Raw genomic sequence first — 14,504 nt, forward strand, 5'->3', positions numbered from 1 at the left:
ACCACAAGAAGGCTTCTGATTGGTGAAAATTCAGATATTGTTCGATTTTAATGAAAGTCGTTACAGAGGGGGATAAGGGGACTGCAAATTCAAACACATAAGTTTCGTTACCATAGCAACCACATGGAGGCGCTTCTGATTGGTCGAAATTTAGACATATATTTTTATTTTCATGAAAAATTGTATATAGGGGCATTAGGGGACTGCAAATAAAACTGCATAAGTTTCGTTACCATTGCAACCACACTGAGGCTTATGATTGGTCGAAATTTAGATATTGTTCGATTTTGATGAAAATTGGTAAATATGGATATTAGGCGATTGCGAATTCAACGACATAGGTTTCGTTGCCATAGCAACCATATAGCCACCACAAGAAGGCTATTGATTGGTGAAAATTCAGATATTGTTCGATTTTAATGAAAATTGGTAAATATGGATATTAGGCGACTGCGAATTCAACCGCATAGGTTTCGTTGCCATAGCAACCACAAGAAGGCTTCTGATTGGTGAAAATTCAGATATTGTTAGATTTTAATGAAAGTCGTTACAGAGGGGGATAAGGGGACTGCAAATTCAACCACATAAGTTTCGTTACCATAGCAACCACATGGAGGCGCTTCTGATTGGTCGAAATTTAGACATATATTTTTATTTTCATGAAAAATTGTATTTAGGGGCATTAGGGGACTGCGAATAAAACTGCATAAGTTTCGTTACCATAGCAACCACACTGAGGCTTATGACTGGTCGAAATTTAGATATTGTTCGATTTTGATGAAAATTGGTAAATATTGATATTAGGCGACTGCGAATTCAATCGCATAGGTTTCGTTGCCATAGCAACCATATAGCCACCACAAGAAGGCTTCTGATTGGTGAAAATTCAGATATTGTTAGATTTTGATGAAAGTCGTTACAGAGGGGACTGCAAGTTCAACCACATAAGTTTCGTTACCATAGCAACCACTGGGAGGCTTCTGATTGGTCGCAATTTAGATATTGTCTGATTTCGCTGAAAATTGGTATATATAGGAGTATCAGGGGACTGCAGATTCAATCGCATACGATCCGTTGCCATAGCAACTACACAGAGGATTCTGATTGGTTGCAATTTAGAAATTGCTCAATTTCACTCAAATTTAATATGTACAATGTAGGTGTACTATGGCGATGCGATCCTTTTCTGGTGCATCTTTGCGACTATGGGGGCAGTTTGGGGACTATGGCGGCAGTTTGGGGACTATGGGGGCAGTTTGGGGGACATATGTATTGGTCTACCATTACAATTAGTACTTTTTGTTGTTAAGATGTTTCAACCAAATTCCTTATGCACATCCAACTCATGCTAAGTTTGCCAACCGATGTGATTTGTACATATTTACGAATAATCAGTGAGGTATAGGGCTTTTTTTTCTTCAAGCTTCAAGCTATTAGTATAGAAAGAGTACTTAAAGAAAATGATTGTTGTCAGTCGCGCATGCGCGTCACGTCGGTTTTATGACGTCATCAAAATGGCCGCGGAGATATTCTGCTTTTATTTAAATTCACCAATTTTTCTGCGGAAGTTACCAACGTTTAGGTGTTGTGACAAAAATTGACATTCAAATATTTAATAAACACATATTTGCATATTCAAAAAAGTTTGCGCTTTCTTAAAACATTTATATGCAACTTTGTGGTTATACATTATGTCTCAATTGCACGCTACTCACATGTTTAAACCTAACCTCAATAATGTTAACCTACAATATGTCCTGCAAGCGGGGGATATAAATTCCACGAATTTGCTTGTTATTATAGAAGTGTCGTCACAGCCCTTTTTCTCATAGACTCTTAATATTTGCTTGCACAATGGAGGTCCAAGTGAATAACAATGATACTATTCAACTTTCAGGAAGATTCGATCTACTTACCACTTCAGCTCAATGTTCACACACAATATATGCAAACTAAAACTAAAATAGACATTGTTTCGTATGATTTTATTAATGTATGAGTTTGTATACCAATGGTTTTTACTCCTGCAGGTCGCGGATCGAGAAACGAATACACTTGCTGTTACCAACCGCATGTTCTTTATTTCATTCTTCTTTTATTTCCTAGCTCCTTTTGTTTGGCAACACCTCTATTTTGGCTTTAATGTTGAACGTTCGCCCAGGTGAGGAAGTCAACGGGTTCTGACCCAAGGTTCGGAAATATCTAAGTCCATTAAATGGTTGTTGTTATTCCCTGCTTTACGTTAAAGTTAATTGTTACAACTGGTTCACCCATTGTCAGTATAATGTGACCGGGCGGAATGCTATGATGGGTACCCTCGGCATGATATTTCAGTGAGATAGAGCTATAAAGTCGGCATCAGAATGACCTTAGCTTTTGATAGGACGCTGAACAGAAAATACTAAACCACACCAAACCAATTGTTTTTTATCAATATTCAATTCACTGTGATTTAGACTATATATGATATAAGAAATAAATAGTAAAAACTATCATACCCATACCTCACCATGTATGATCCTCCTTTATTTTTATTTTTTTATTATTTTTTTCTCCTCTGAATTTTAGCGTTCCGGTTTGTTATTACATTGCAAGTTTTTATTTCGCTATATTTAACGGGCTGCTACTAGACACTACAGATTAATTAAAACTTAGTAATTATACTAGTTCATTGATGCAAATTCAAATGATATGTTTAAAATGTCTCTTTTACGATGTTGTTTTGTAAGTGTTACAGCTGTTGTGTTCAATATTAACTATATTTGCCAGAATGTTTGCATTGCTTTATATGTTGTTTTCAATCAGTGTTTGTTTCACAGTCAGATAGGCTCTTAACGATGTTGTTAATTTGCTTTGATAATAATAATAATAATTGGAGGTTCTTATATACCGCTTTATAACAACCTAGTTCGTAGGTCGTCTCAAAACAGTTCACAAATTATTATCCGTGGTTATAGGGCCTTTGCAACCAGCCAATATCTTTCTCAAGCATACAGCCGGTGCTGCCATTCGGCGCTCAAAGCTAGCATTCTTCAATTCTAGCACTGCCCAACCACGTACACATTTTAAGCTGCGTAGACTGGAACAAAATGAGTTAAGTATCTTCCTCAAAGATACAACACAGTGCCGTGCCGTACCGTGACTCGAAACCGCAACCCTTCGGTCACGAACCCTGCGTCCTACCGTTAGACTACCGTGCCCCGGTACCTTGCTTTTATATAGCTGGTTATGATTGTATGTATTTTAACAATGCATATTATATGTTTTAAAAATAAGAAAACAAATAAGAAAACATATTTTATTTTATACATCTTACCTTATGTCAGGGATCAACAAGCTTATGAACAGGCCTAGGGGCGACACGTTTCTGTTGACGATGTATCTCATTAAGTAGTACATGCCCGCCTTTATCCAGCGCCCGACACTGATGCTGACGCTGTTTCACCCTTCTCTCATTAACTGAGATGAGTTGTGGTTCATACACATCTATATTAAAATCTATAAATTGTATTGATATTTTATCAGTATTCACCATTTGACATTATTTCTAAAACAAGAGGCCCATGGGCCTAAACGGTCACCTGAGTCTANGATAACGATAATTGGATATGTTTTATTGCCAAAAGTTGGCAATAGTTTCTTATATCCTCACAAACACGTGGAAGGGGATTAAAACAGGACGTATTACCTGCACGGATGGTGATGTATTTCGTCGAACATTGTGGGGAGTTATTTGTGACACGTACCGCTAAAGAGGATATATCGAGTATGTAACACATCTTATATACATATAACATAGCTAATAATCTCAATCATAATAATGGTTTTAATTATTAGTGATGACAAAATTGAGTCAATGACTAGTCGTGTTAAATGCGGCCAAGTAGTAAATAGGACGTACAAAAATCACAGAATGTTCATTTAGCAGAACATCCCTAGGATAAAACATGGACAGAAATGTTATATTCTTATCTAAGAATAATTCGTTAAAAAGTGGGTTTTTTTCTTTTTCAAAAGACAGTAGCGAAATTTAATTCTTAATTATTGTTTATATATGCATGTATTCCATACATATAGTCATTGAAAGGTAAAAAAAAATGTAATTCTTTTTTTTTGTGAAACACTGATTAATCCAGCTATTCTTGAATGGATATCCGTAGTGAAACCAAGGGATAGTATCAACAATATATACTATGTTCGGTAAATGACATATCATTAATTTTTTGGTGTATATGATAAACGAAATTGCAAATGGTTCTCGTTATATTTAATTGAATCAAGGTCTGGATGATTTTTTTTCTTATGCTAAAGCTGTTCTTTTATAACTAAATAAAATATATGATTTTTATTTTTATTTCTTTGCGTTAATTCGTTTATTTTGACATATTCAAAATCAATAAAAAAAAATGTGCAATTTTGAAAACAGAAATCTGAAAAAATGGTAAACGCAACATTTTATTAAGTTAAAATTCCACAGCTGCTTGTACAACAACTGTAAAGTGTTGCTTTATTGTTGAGGTTACAGAAGAAAGGATAATAGACTGTTTATATGATTTTTTCTCATTAAACGACCACCCACTACATCAAAAATACATTCGGATTCGGACCTATCGTATGTACCTACCAAACCTTTGAAAATCCGTATACTCTATATCAATGTCCTTTCAGACAATGTTTTACAAAATCAACTGTCCGAGCAGTCCATTTAAATGGACACATGTAGCTACAGATTTTGATGTCGACCTTTACAACAACGACTTGTTTACGACACCATTATACATACACTTAATCTTGGTTTTCAATTTTTATTATTAAAATGCCTTGTCGTTCAATGTCTAAACCTGTATATACAGGTATTTTTATCAAATGCATGTATCTATGCTAATCAGTTTCTCACACTGATGGTATAAACACGGAGAACTTTATTTTTGAATGGTGTTGAAAGTGTTTAATGTTAAGTCAACCCAGATAGACACACATATTCGTACGGTCTACTGATTGTGTGTGAACCTTCTTCCAAAACAGCGGTTTCTTTATGCATTTACGTTTAAAAGATATTTTTACTTCTTTTTAGGCGAAACATTCTTCAATAGCAACAGTCATCATAAACTGCGAAGGAGCATAAGGGTGTATAAGGTATGTATTGTGTATTAATACTTGTCATTATCAGCACTTTGTTTTTTAGCACACAATTACTGTATATCACATATGTTTTTCTCAGTTCAAAGGTGATAATAGATTTCGGTATCACGAGTTTAGATTTCTTAATATAAATGTTATAAATTGATATTTAACTTCGAATACGGTGATTTTCCCCTATATAATTGATATTTCACAGATCGCTGACTGGTGAAATCGGTGAAATCCCTATCAGATAACAATTGACCCAAAAGTATCACTGGTGTTTCCTCGACAAACACATCTGTTTTACTTCCTGCGTTATAGTCCATACTATTTATGTTGTCTCAATACGGTATTTGATATATATACTGGCATTTTTTTTCTAGTAATTCCCGTTAATATAATCCTTCTATCGATGATTTATGTGTGAAACAATAGCATTTTCCTTTTCCGGAAACCATCGAATTATATGACAGGAGAATAGAAAGGCAATAAATCACATAACTACTTAGACATTTCTCTTAAACGAGGGTATCTAGAACATATTCACCTTCATGCTCAAAAAATGAAATGACCGTGAGCATGTATGGTGTTGAGTGTTGTCTTAGTTTATGGCCATTCCAGTTATGTTCGTTTTCCTTTACTGCTTTAGTTGTAGACTTGTGTTTCTATTGTTATTAGTGTATACATGTAGGTAGTTGCTCATTTGCAATCTCTCATTTTCAATTTACTATTGCTGCTATTAACTAGCTGCACATACATAGTCCGCAAACAGGAAATGAACAACATGACAAGGGAAGTAACTCTAAACATTTTTATTTGGTGAAGTACCTCTTCACTGCTATTAAAGGTCAAAAGAACGAAAAAACAAGTGTAAAGTGGTAGATTCACATGAAATATCCAAGTAAAGACTACTTCACAGAAACATCAATTTTGCTGGTCGATTTAATTAAAAAAAAGCTTTTGTTTGATATCCTAGATGGCGACATTAAATAGACACAGAACTGGTAATGCTGTAGCGAAATTTATACGGAGAAACCTGCTTGTTATACTTATATTTATGTCAATGCTATTTGGCATCGTACTCGGCTGTGTTTTGAGAACAACGGGGTCACTTGTGGACAGAAGAAATCATTTTTACCTCAAGTTTCCCGGGGACATTATGCTCAACACTCTACGGATGGTGTCTGTGCCTCTTGTTGTCTCCAGTATTGTCTCGTCCCTGGCCTCATTATCGATGAAGACCTCAGGCAGTATCGGACTGAAGGCTTTAATCTACTACCTTGTAACCACAGTGTGTGCTGTCATCACTGGCACCATTGGCATTGTTGTTATTTCTATTGGCAAGGAAGCAGCAGAACAACCGGGGAAAATTTCTAATGGCATGAGCCAACTAGATTCTGTTTTGGATATAATGAGGTAAATTCAAAATCAATTGATAATTTAAATTTTCTATATTATACTAAATGACTTGTTGGAGTCGATTTAAATTTGGGTCATATTGTTATATATCGTACATGTATCAAAACAATATAGATAATAATAATAATAATAATATACAGCATTTATATAGCGCCCTATATAATTTGTAAAATTACTCTAAGGCGCTTTACAACATATGGATAATAGTAATGGTTATAATTGTGAAAACAAACAACAAAGGCTTGCAATCACGTTCATACATTTAATATATGATATACCCCGGTACGTAACCAGTACATATACCGGAACTGTATTCACAACGGCAGTGATAGTGCCAGACAATATACTTATTATATAATATGGGTTTTGTTACGCTAGCAGTACTCTCACACACTGATACGCTGACCGTCGGAAGTAGCGTTTTCTGTAATACTTAACAGCTCATCATGATAGATACATTATTTGGAATAACACTGTATCAGACTGTCGAAACGCAAAAGGTTCCCGCGATCAATATTCTTATTCTCATGATTTCTTTTTCAGAAATGTTCTTCCGGATAATCTGGTGAAAGCAACATTTTCAAAGGTGATGTTTCTAGCATTCATTGGCGGATATTTACGTCTAATATTAGCTCTTACTAAAAACTAACCGGAAATGCACGTCAAAGATGATAGTGATGAATTGCATTAATTGTTCGTTTTTGTTATTGTGAGTAAAGTTTCACCAATCTATTTTTCAGAAACAAACCGTGCTTTCTAAATACAATGTGGAGATTGTAAATGATACCGGGTCCGTCATTTTCAACAACACAGCAAACATTGTAGGAAGAAACTGGTCAAGTAAGATATATTCACAATCTTATCGTTTAAATATTCATAGTAAATATAATTATTCGTTTCCTCTCTCATTTCTTCCTTGTTAACCAAGTAAAAGATGTAAATCAACTTCTTAAACCAGCAGACAGATTTAGATTTTCCGGAGTAAATATTTTTAATTTTATAACTCAATCTTCGAGCTCTAAAAATGTTTTTGTCTTAAATGGCTTGCGGTTTTAAATAAAGATATAGAAATTAGCTACGATAATTGCTTTCGGTTTAATGAGGCTTAATCAAAGCTGTATCATGGTAGTACCCGAATTAAGTCACAATTTATCGTTATTCTTTGAAGGCAATTTTTCAAAATTTGCATAACATTAATGACAGAATATGAAAAAATAGCTCAAAAAAATCATCACATAAATAATTAAGTGACCAATGATACCGTTTGCTGTCTGTAAAAGATCGATTTTTTATAGAATTTTTACCGTGAAATGTCAGAAATTGTCAGTGTAATGATGATGTAAGGTCCAACATTGATTTTTATGGACCAATCAAAATGGCAGTTTCTATTTGCTGCCGCATATTTCTTGTTTAGCCGCAGATGAAGCGACTGTAGAAAAATAGGTTTTAATTTAGTATGTTTAGTACATACACTCAGTTATAAGCATTCCTAAGTAACTTTTACATTAAGGGAAATCAAATCTCACAAGAAAACCAGCAAAATACGGTAAAATGTTGTTGAGTAGCAGATTACAAAAGGCGCACAACCTTGTTGTTGAGCGGGTGTCATTAGATCCTGGCGTGAAATAGTAAGCCACTTATTCCCGAGGTCTTTTGATGCAACAATATTTTTAGACATTTCACTTTAAAATGTAATGAATTTAATAATAAAATTATCAGTGTATTCTGCCATACTCATGAAATACATATTGCATTCAGCTAAAACCCATTCAGTATCCGATAGTTATTAAATACCAATAGCATGAACATACAGATGATAAATCATTTTTACGAAACGCCCTTTAAATTTCAGGTAGTTTTAAGTCTGTTGAGGTTCCGACGGTTATATCTGTCCCCGGTACCAACATGATGGGATTAATTGTTGTGTCCATTTTCCTCGGATGTGTTCTGTCCAGTATGGAGGACAAAGCCAAACCTCTCGTGGACTTTTTCCAGTGTATATACCAGGCCATGATGCGGTTAATCCTAATATTTATATGGTAATGCTGATATTCATCTATTGTAGTTTTTAAACACAACCCAGCTGTTAATTCAACACCGATTTTACTATTTTATTGATTTCTTTTACTTCATTAACAAAACACTTTTATCTAAAATACATCCCGTCTGCATTACAGGACCAACTCACATTATGTTTCTGCAATACGAGATCTATTAAGAATGCCATATGTATCATTATATTTCGTGATAGGTTATGTTAACTTGCATAGACCTAAACGGTAATGTTATACAACTGTATTTAACGCCGACACTGACATTAATATTTTATTTCAACGCTACAATCCTAACGTTATTTTAAAATCATATACATGATAAAGTGGACTATGTGGGCTTCATAATTTAAAAACAAAATTCGAATTTGGTTTGAAACTACAATTTTGGGCATTTATAAATCTGTGTCTACACAACAAAGGCTAAATATTGTGAAAAATCCACCAGGATGACCTATGCTAAGAGTATTTCTGTTACCGAGCAGGCGATATTTAATTTCAGACAGGTTTTAAGAAAGAAAAAATTTACTTGCGGGGGTCAAATGTTGGGTTAAAAATCACGCTTTTTTGCATATTTTGGTGTTTTTTGATGTGGTAACCATGGTTTTCACAAGTCCCAAATCTGGGGAAAACAGTTTTAAAAAAAGAATCAGTCTTCTAAACAAAATGAAATCAAAATTTAGTTTGATAATATGTATATATATGTAGGTGTGTTGTGCAGGTTGAATTCACTATCCATGTTTATCTGATCCCTTTTCATTTTTTCAATTTTTCTCCTAAATTATAATGAAAAATGGCAAATCCATGATTAATAGAAGAACCTCGAATTGTTATTATTATAATAATCATTGCTAAACATTTCATATATAAGGCTACATCCCGATTTATACCGTGTGAACAAGGCACATTTTAGATCAAACCACATGTAAGGTTACACCAAACGGGTTATACACTATTGTTATAACAGATGCAAGGTTATATGTACACATACAATGCTACATCTCTTGGATTATTCAGAGTAAAGGACAAACATTGAAGGTGATAATCATGAAAATGACATTTGGTAAGTGTGCATAAATTGGTTCAAGTTTCGTTCAATATATTTTAAATATTCGAAGCAGACTTTATAATATATTTATAATTTATTTCACTTTATAATGTATTTTTTGTAATCGATGATAAAGTAAACAATCTTGTGGCTTAAAAGCAGATCATTACATATAATAATTGGTATATGTGTATCAAACTCAATAAAATAAGTACACGGTTTTCTCTGACTCCCCAGGTTCACCCCTGTGGGATTGACGTTCATGATAGCAGCAACAGTAGTACGGATGGAGAAGCCGACGGAAGCCCTGCAAGAGCTTGTCGTCTTTATACCAACAGTTTTATTTTGTCTTATGCTGCACGGGTTTGGTACCGTACCTTTCATGTATTTCTTGGTAACCAGAAAAAATCCATACAAATTCATTAGGAATATGTCCAAGGCGTTGCTGACAGCATTCGGGACTGCATCAAGGTATGCATAACATGTATGACATCAATTCACATTCAAATGTACCGAATTCGTCTTTTATATCAGAAAACACATTTTGTCTGTTCAACCAAGTACATTTCACAAATGGAGTCAAAAATCTTTGGTTGCCTGACTTGCTTTCTATATTCCGTTGAGATACATTTTTAGAATATCACCCAACCTTTTCACAAATTTAATATTGAACCAAGATTCATCTTGACGGTGCACTTGAACCCGTAATCCCTTTTCACCAAAAGCACCGCGGTTCGATTGCCTCATTGGAAATAAAAAAAAACGTACTCTATCACCTTCCCTACATCCTAGGGTTTCTCCGGGTAATTTGCTATTTCAACATTTAGATCCACCACGCACTTCAAACCATGATGAAAGAGCGATTAATATCAGTTGATAAACTTGTTTTCTGTTTCTGTAGAATTGATAAAGTTTAATAAATTATTTAATTTACATCTAGGAAAAGCTCTAATTGTTTTAAAACTTCAAAGTGAACGTATTCATATTTTTTGCGTTATCGTCTTCCTGCCATCCTTTTAACGCTAATCTGCGTTGTCAACACAAATACGTTTACAAGAAAATGCTCACGGTTATATTCAATAGTACTGTTAGTAATTCTATATAATGTTAATATTCAGAAAATGTACAGTATCTGTTATTATCTACTTCTGATAGTGAAGCTTATTTTATTGATAATAACAAACATTAAATTAACATGTTATTTGTTGATATACCATTAGTGTCTACTATGAACGATTATGGCTTGTGTCTATCCTAGTGCGGCTGCTCTCCCCTTCACGATGGACGAACTGATAAAGAAGAATAAGGTCAACAGCCGTGTTGTCAATTTCATTGCTCCGATAGGGGCAACTGTCAACATGGACGGTATTGCGCTTTATATTCCGATGTTGACTATTTTCATCTCTCATCGTCTAGGATTTATTTTGGACCCTGCACGCTATGTGGTGATCGGGTATGTTCTTAAGACTTCATGAGATAAATAATTTAACAAACTTATTTGCGTTATTGATTACATGTTTGTTATAGTGTGGAGTAGCGATTCCTCGATTTTAATATGAAGACCTTCAATCGGGATTTTCTTTTGGGTAAATAAAGTATATTGTTTGTTACTAATTAATTCGTCGGAAGGGTTCCTCCTTGGATAAAGTACACTGATGTCCTTTCTTAATAAATAAATGTGTCGGAAGTGTTTCGTATTGGATGGGAAAAGGTACGTTTATAGACTGTTTTTGTAATAATCAAAGCTTAGATAAGGTAAATAAAAGATAAAAGCAAAACTTAACAGCTGTGTAAGCTCCTATGATTAAGGTTATGACGAACGATTTATAGATATGTTAATTTGTATTATCTCGGTCAACTTTAATGAGTGTTTAATGGGATTGAATATTTTCAATACTTTACCTGATCTATTTTATCAGTATGAAAAGGGAACGTTTGATGAACTTTTCATACAAACTTTAACATTGTTAAAATGAAAAAAATAAACAAAATTTATACTTATATGTTCAACTATTGTTTTGTTAGATTATCAGCCATCGGAGTATCTATAGGGGCGGCAGCAATTCCCGGTACAGGTCTTATGATTATGACAGTGGCTGCAATCGCGGTTGGACTTCCTGCTGACCAAGTTCTCTTCACCGCTACGTTTGACTGGATTTTGTGAGTTATTTACTTATTACTTTTCATACAAATTTTCAAACCCTTTTCAAATTTTATTTTTATTCATTGATTTGATTATAAGTTAAGAATATGCCATTGCTTAAGAAAAAAAGTATCTGTCGGAACTGATACACAGTCCGTATAAAACGACGATGTATTGGCTATATTAAACCTAGGACTGACCGATGCTCTGCAAGCTGCTCAACAAAGTCATTATCCATGCATCTGACAATAAAATAAAGTAAAAAACGTGTTTTATTTTGTATTGTTTACATAACATTTCTTATTGTTTCTAAATTCAGTGAGCGATTTCGGACAATAGTCAACGTTGCAGGAGATTCATTTGGAGCCGGTATCGTCGATCATTTATGTTTTCCCATGCTATCACGTGACAAGAAAGACTCGAGGTATGCATCAGGAAGTCATTGTAAGGAAGTAGAAGAAGAAAACAGTTTAGTTTGACAATAGACAATAAAAGGTTTTCTGTGGTGTTTTAAATTCCTTCTGTTTGTGCATTCTACATTTATGATCTAAAATTGTTTTCATTTTTTTTTTACATCATTATGTTTGTTTACATTAAATGGAAGTATTTCATCCTTTCGTTATTGTCTGAAGTTATTTTGTTATTTTGTTTAATGTTACGGTGGACTTATTAGGGGGCAAGTCTCTAGAAAACACGAATATTGCTTAATAAGTACATACCATCTGATGCATCGTTGTATGGTAAAATATGTACGCATTATCATCAAATCAAAATGTACATATTATCTATACTGACTCAGTATTGCTTTATAACTATTCATCAACAACCATTAAAATATTTGAAGGTTTTTAACCTTTTTTGTCGAGCCTAACCAAGCCAGACCGATTGTAATATGAGGAGAATTGTAGCTTTTTGATAAAATAATAACTGAACAAATTCATTGCATGCCAGCATGACATTTAAGTTTTGAGCCTGACTTGTCAAAATTTTGTTAACTTGATCAAAACTGAAAAAATAAGGTTATATCGTTATCCTATTTTATTTTTTGACAGAGCAAATTAATGATTCATCATATCTTTGTTTAACAGTCATACAATCTTAATGTAGTAGTCACCAACGATCATTACGAAAATGACAGTATATTTAGAAACTAAACTTTAAAACGCAAGTGTTAACAAAACTGCAATTAAAAATCAATGAAGCTTTAGAAAAATATGAACAAAAGGAAATATTTACATTGAGACCCTTACCAGGGGTCGAATAGAATAATACTTTAAATTCAATATAAGTTTAAATTATTTAAACTTATATTTATATAAATATAATTATAATTTATATAAATTATATTCAACACAAATATCAGAATACCCTTCGATTTATATATTAGAAAATAGCTGGTGTAAAATGAACAAGAATGTGTAAAAGTCAGATCGTGTGCGCTACAGAAAATATCATAACTATGTACACAGATGAAACAATTCCAAATATGAAAAAGATATTTGTGCCAATTTGTCAAGAGCCGAAAACGAGTCGTTTGGCAATTTTCATTTGAGTATTGAGTACAAAAAAATATTAATATTGCAAAACGTTCCTATTTAGTTTATAAACAAGTATCAAATTTTCATATTGACAGGGCTGTTAAATTTGAACAGAATTTGTAATACATATTCCCATGTTAGCAATACATTAATTATACTTCTAAGTAAATGATTGACTGAATATCATAGACTCAAAATCTATGTGACAAAAACAGCATAACTCATGTTTTTTCACAATGAACAACAGACAATTAATTTTGCAAAGTTACACCTATCGTTTCGGAACATTTTGTCTTATCGTATTTGTACTTTTTTAAATGGTCACTATGTTTGTTCATAACATGCCCATTATTTTTTATCGATTTTGGGTTGTTAATTACGTTTGTGTTGACAATTAATTTCAATAAGTTTTATTGACAATATCATAGTATGGTGTCAAAAGGGTTGGACGACAGATAACAAGCCTCTCCCTGAATAGCAAATCAACAAAACGTAGGTGTTACAGTTTGTAACTGAAACGTCCTTATATTTCAGCTTTCGTTTTCAATACGATGAATGAAAGGCGTAAGATTCAGTGTCTTTACGATGTTGTTGATTTGCTTTAATAATAATATTAATAATTGGAGGTTCTTATATACCGCTTTATCACAACCTAGTTCGTAGGTCGTCTCAAAACAGTTCACAAATAATTATCCGTGGTTATAGGGCCTTTGCATCCAGCCAATATCTTACTCAACTCCCTTGGGAGCATACAGCCGGTGCTGCCATTTCGTCGCTAACAACTATAATTTAACAATTCTAGCACTGTCCAACCACGTACTCATTTACAGCTGAGTAGACTGGAACAAGCGGAGTAAAGTATCTTGCTCAAAGATACAACACAGTGCCGTGACGTGACTCGATTGATAGTTAACTATACTACATATTATTGATAGTTAACTATATTACGTATTATTGATAGTTTGCTATACTACGTATAATTGATAGTTAATGGGAATTAATTTATTTAAAATTAATTCTGTTTATCAAATGAATATCAACTCCCCCTCTTTGTGCGATCTTGAGTATCAAGCATCTATATTGTACTCCTAAGTTGTCTCCCTTTGACCAATTACAGCAAAAACTTACGAACGACAACTCCTGCCGTTCAGTATTCTAATATTGGAAATCTTTAGTTTTGG

At 33.6% G+C, this 14,504-nt stretch overlaps 1 protein-coding gene across 1 annotated transcript; it reads left to right on the forward strand.

Moving 5' to 3' along the window:
* Positions 1-5,015: 5,015 nt before the first annotated feature.
* Positions 5,016-12,393, forward strand: LOC110457906 (excitatory amino acid transporter 1-like). Its single transcript, XM_021509366.1, has 9 exons — positions 5,016-5,136; positions 6,101-6,540; positions 7,087-7,129; positions 7,284-7,383; positions 8,396-8,582; positions 9,880-10,113; positions 10,901-11,095; positions 11,668-11,802; positions 12,105-12,393. Exons 2-9 carry the CDS (start codon positions 6,101-6,103, stop codon positions 12,262-12,264), a joined length of 1,494 nt encoding a protein of 497 aa, XP_021365041.1. The 5' UTR covers positions 5,016-5,136; the 3' UTR covers positions 12,265-12,393.
* Positions 12,394-14,504: the final 2,111 nt, after the last annotated feature.

This window comes from Mizuhopecten yessoensis, unplaced genomic scaffold (genome assembly GCF_002113885.1).
Source record: "Mizuhopecten yessoensis strain PY_sf001 unplaced genomic scaffold, ASM211388v2 scaffold9369, whole genome shotgun sequence".
Classification (NCBI taxonomy): Eukaryota; Metazoa; Mollusca; class Bivalvia; order Pectinida; family Pectinidae; genus Mizuhopecten; species Mizuhopecten yessoensis.

Excerpts from the sequence above, each read along its gene's own strand:
- LOC110457906 (XM_021509366.1), top strand. The coding sequence starts at position 6,101 with ATGGCGACATTAAATAGACACAGAACTGGTAATGCTGTAGCGAAATTT. Across the intron at positions 7,384-8,395 it reads TGTAGGAAGAAACTGGTCAA|GTAGTTTTAAGTCTGTTGAG; the intron begins GTAAGATATATT and ends TTTAAATTTCAG. Across the intron at positions 11,803-12,104 it reads GCTACGTTTGACTGGATTTT|TGAGCGATTTCGGACAATAG; the intron begins GTGAGTTATTTA and ends TTCTAAATTCAG.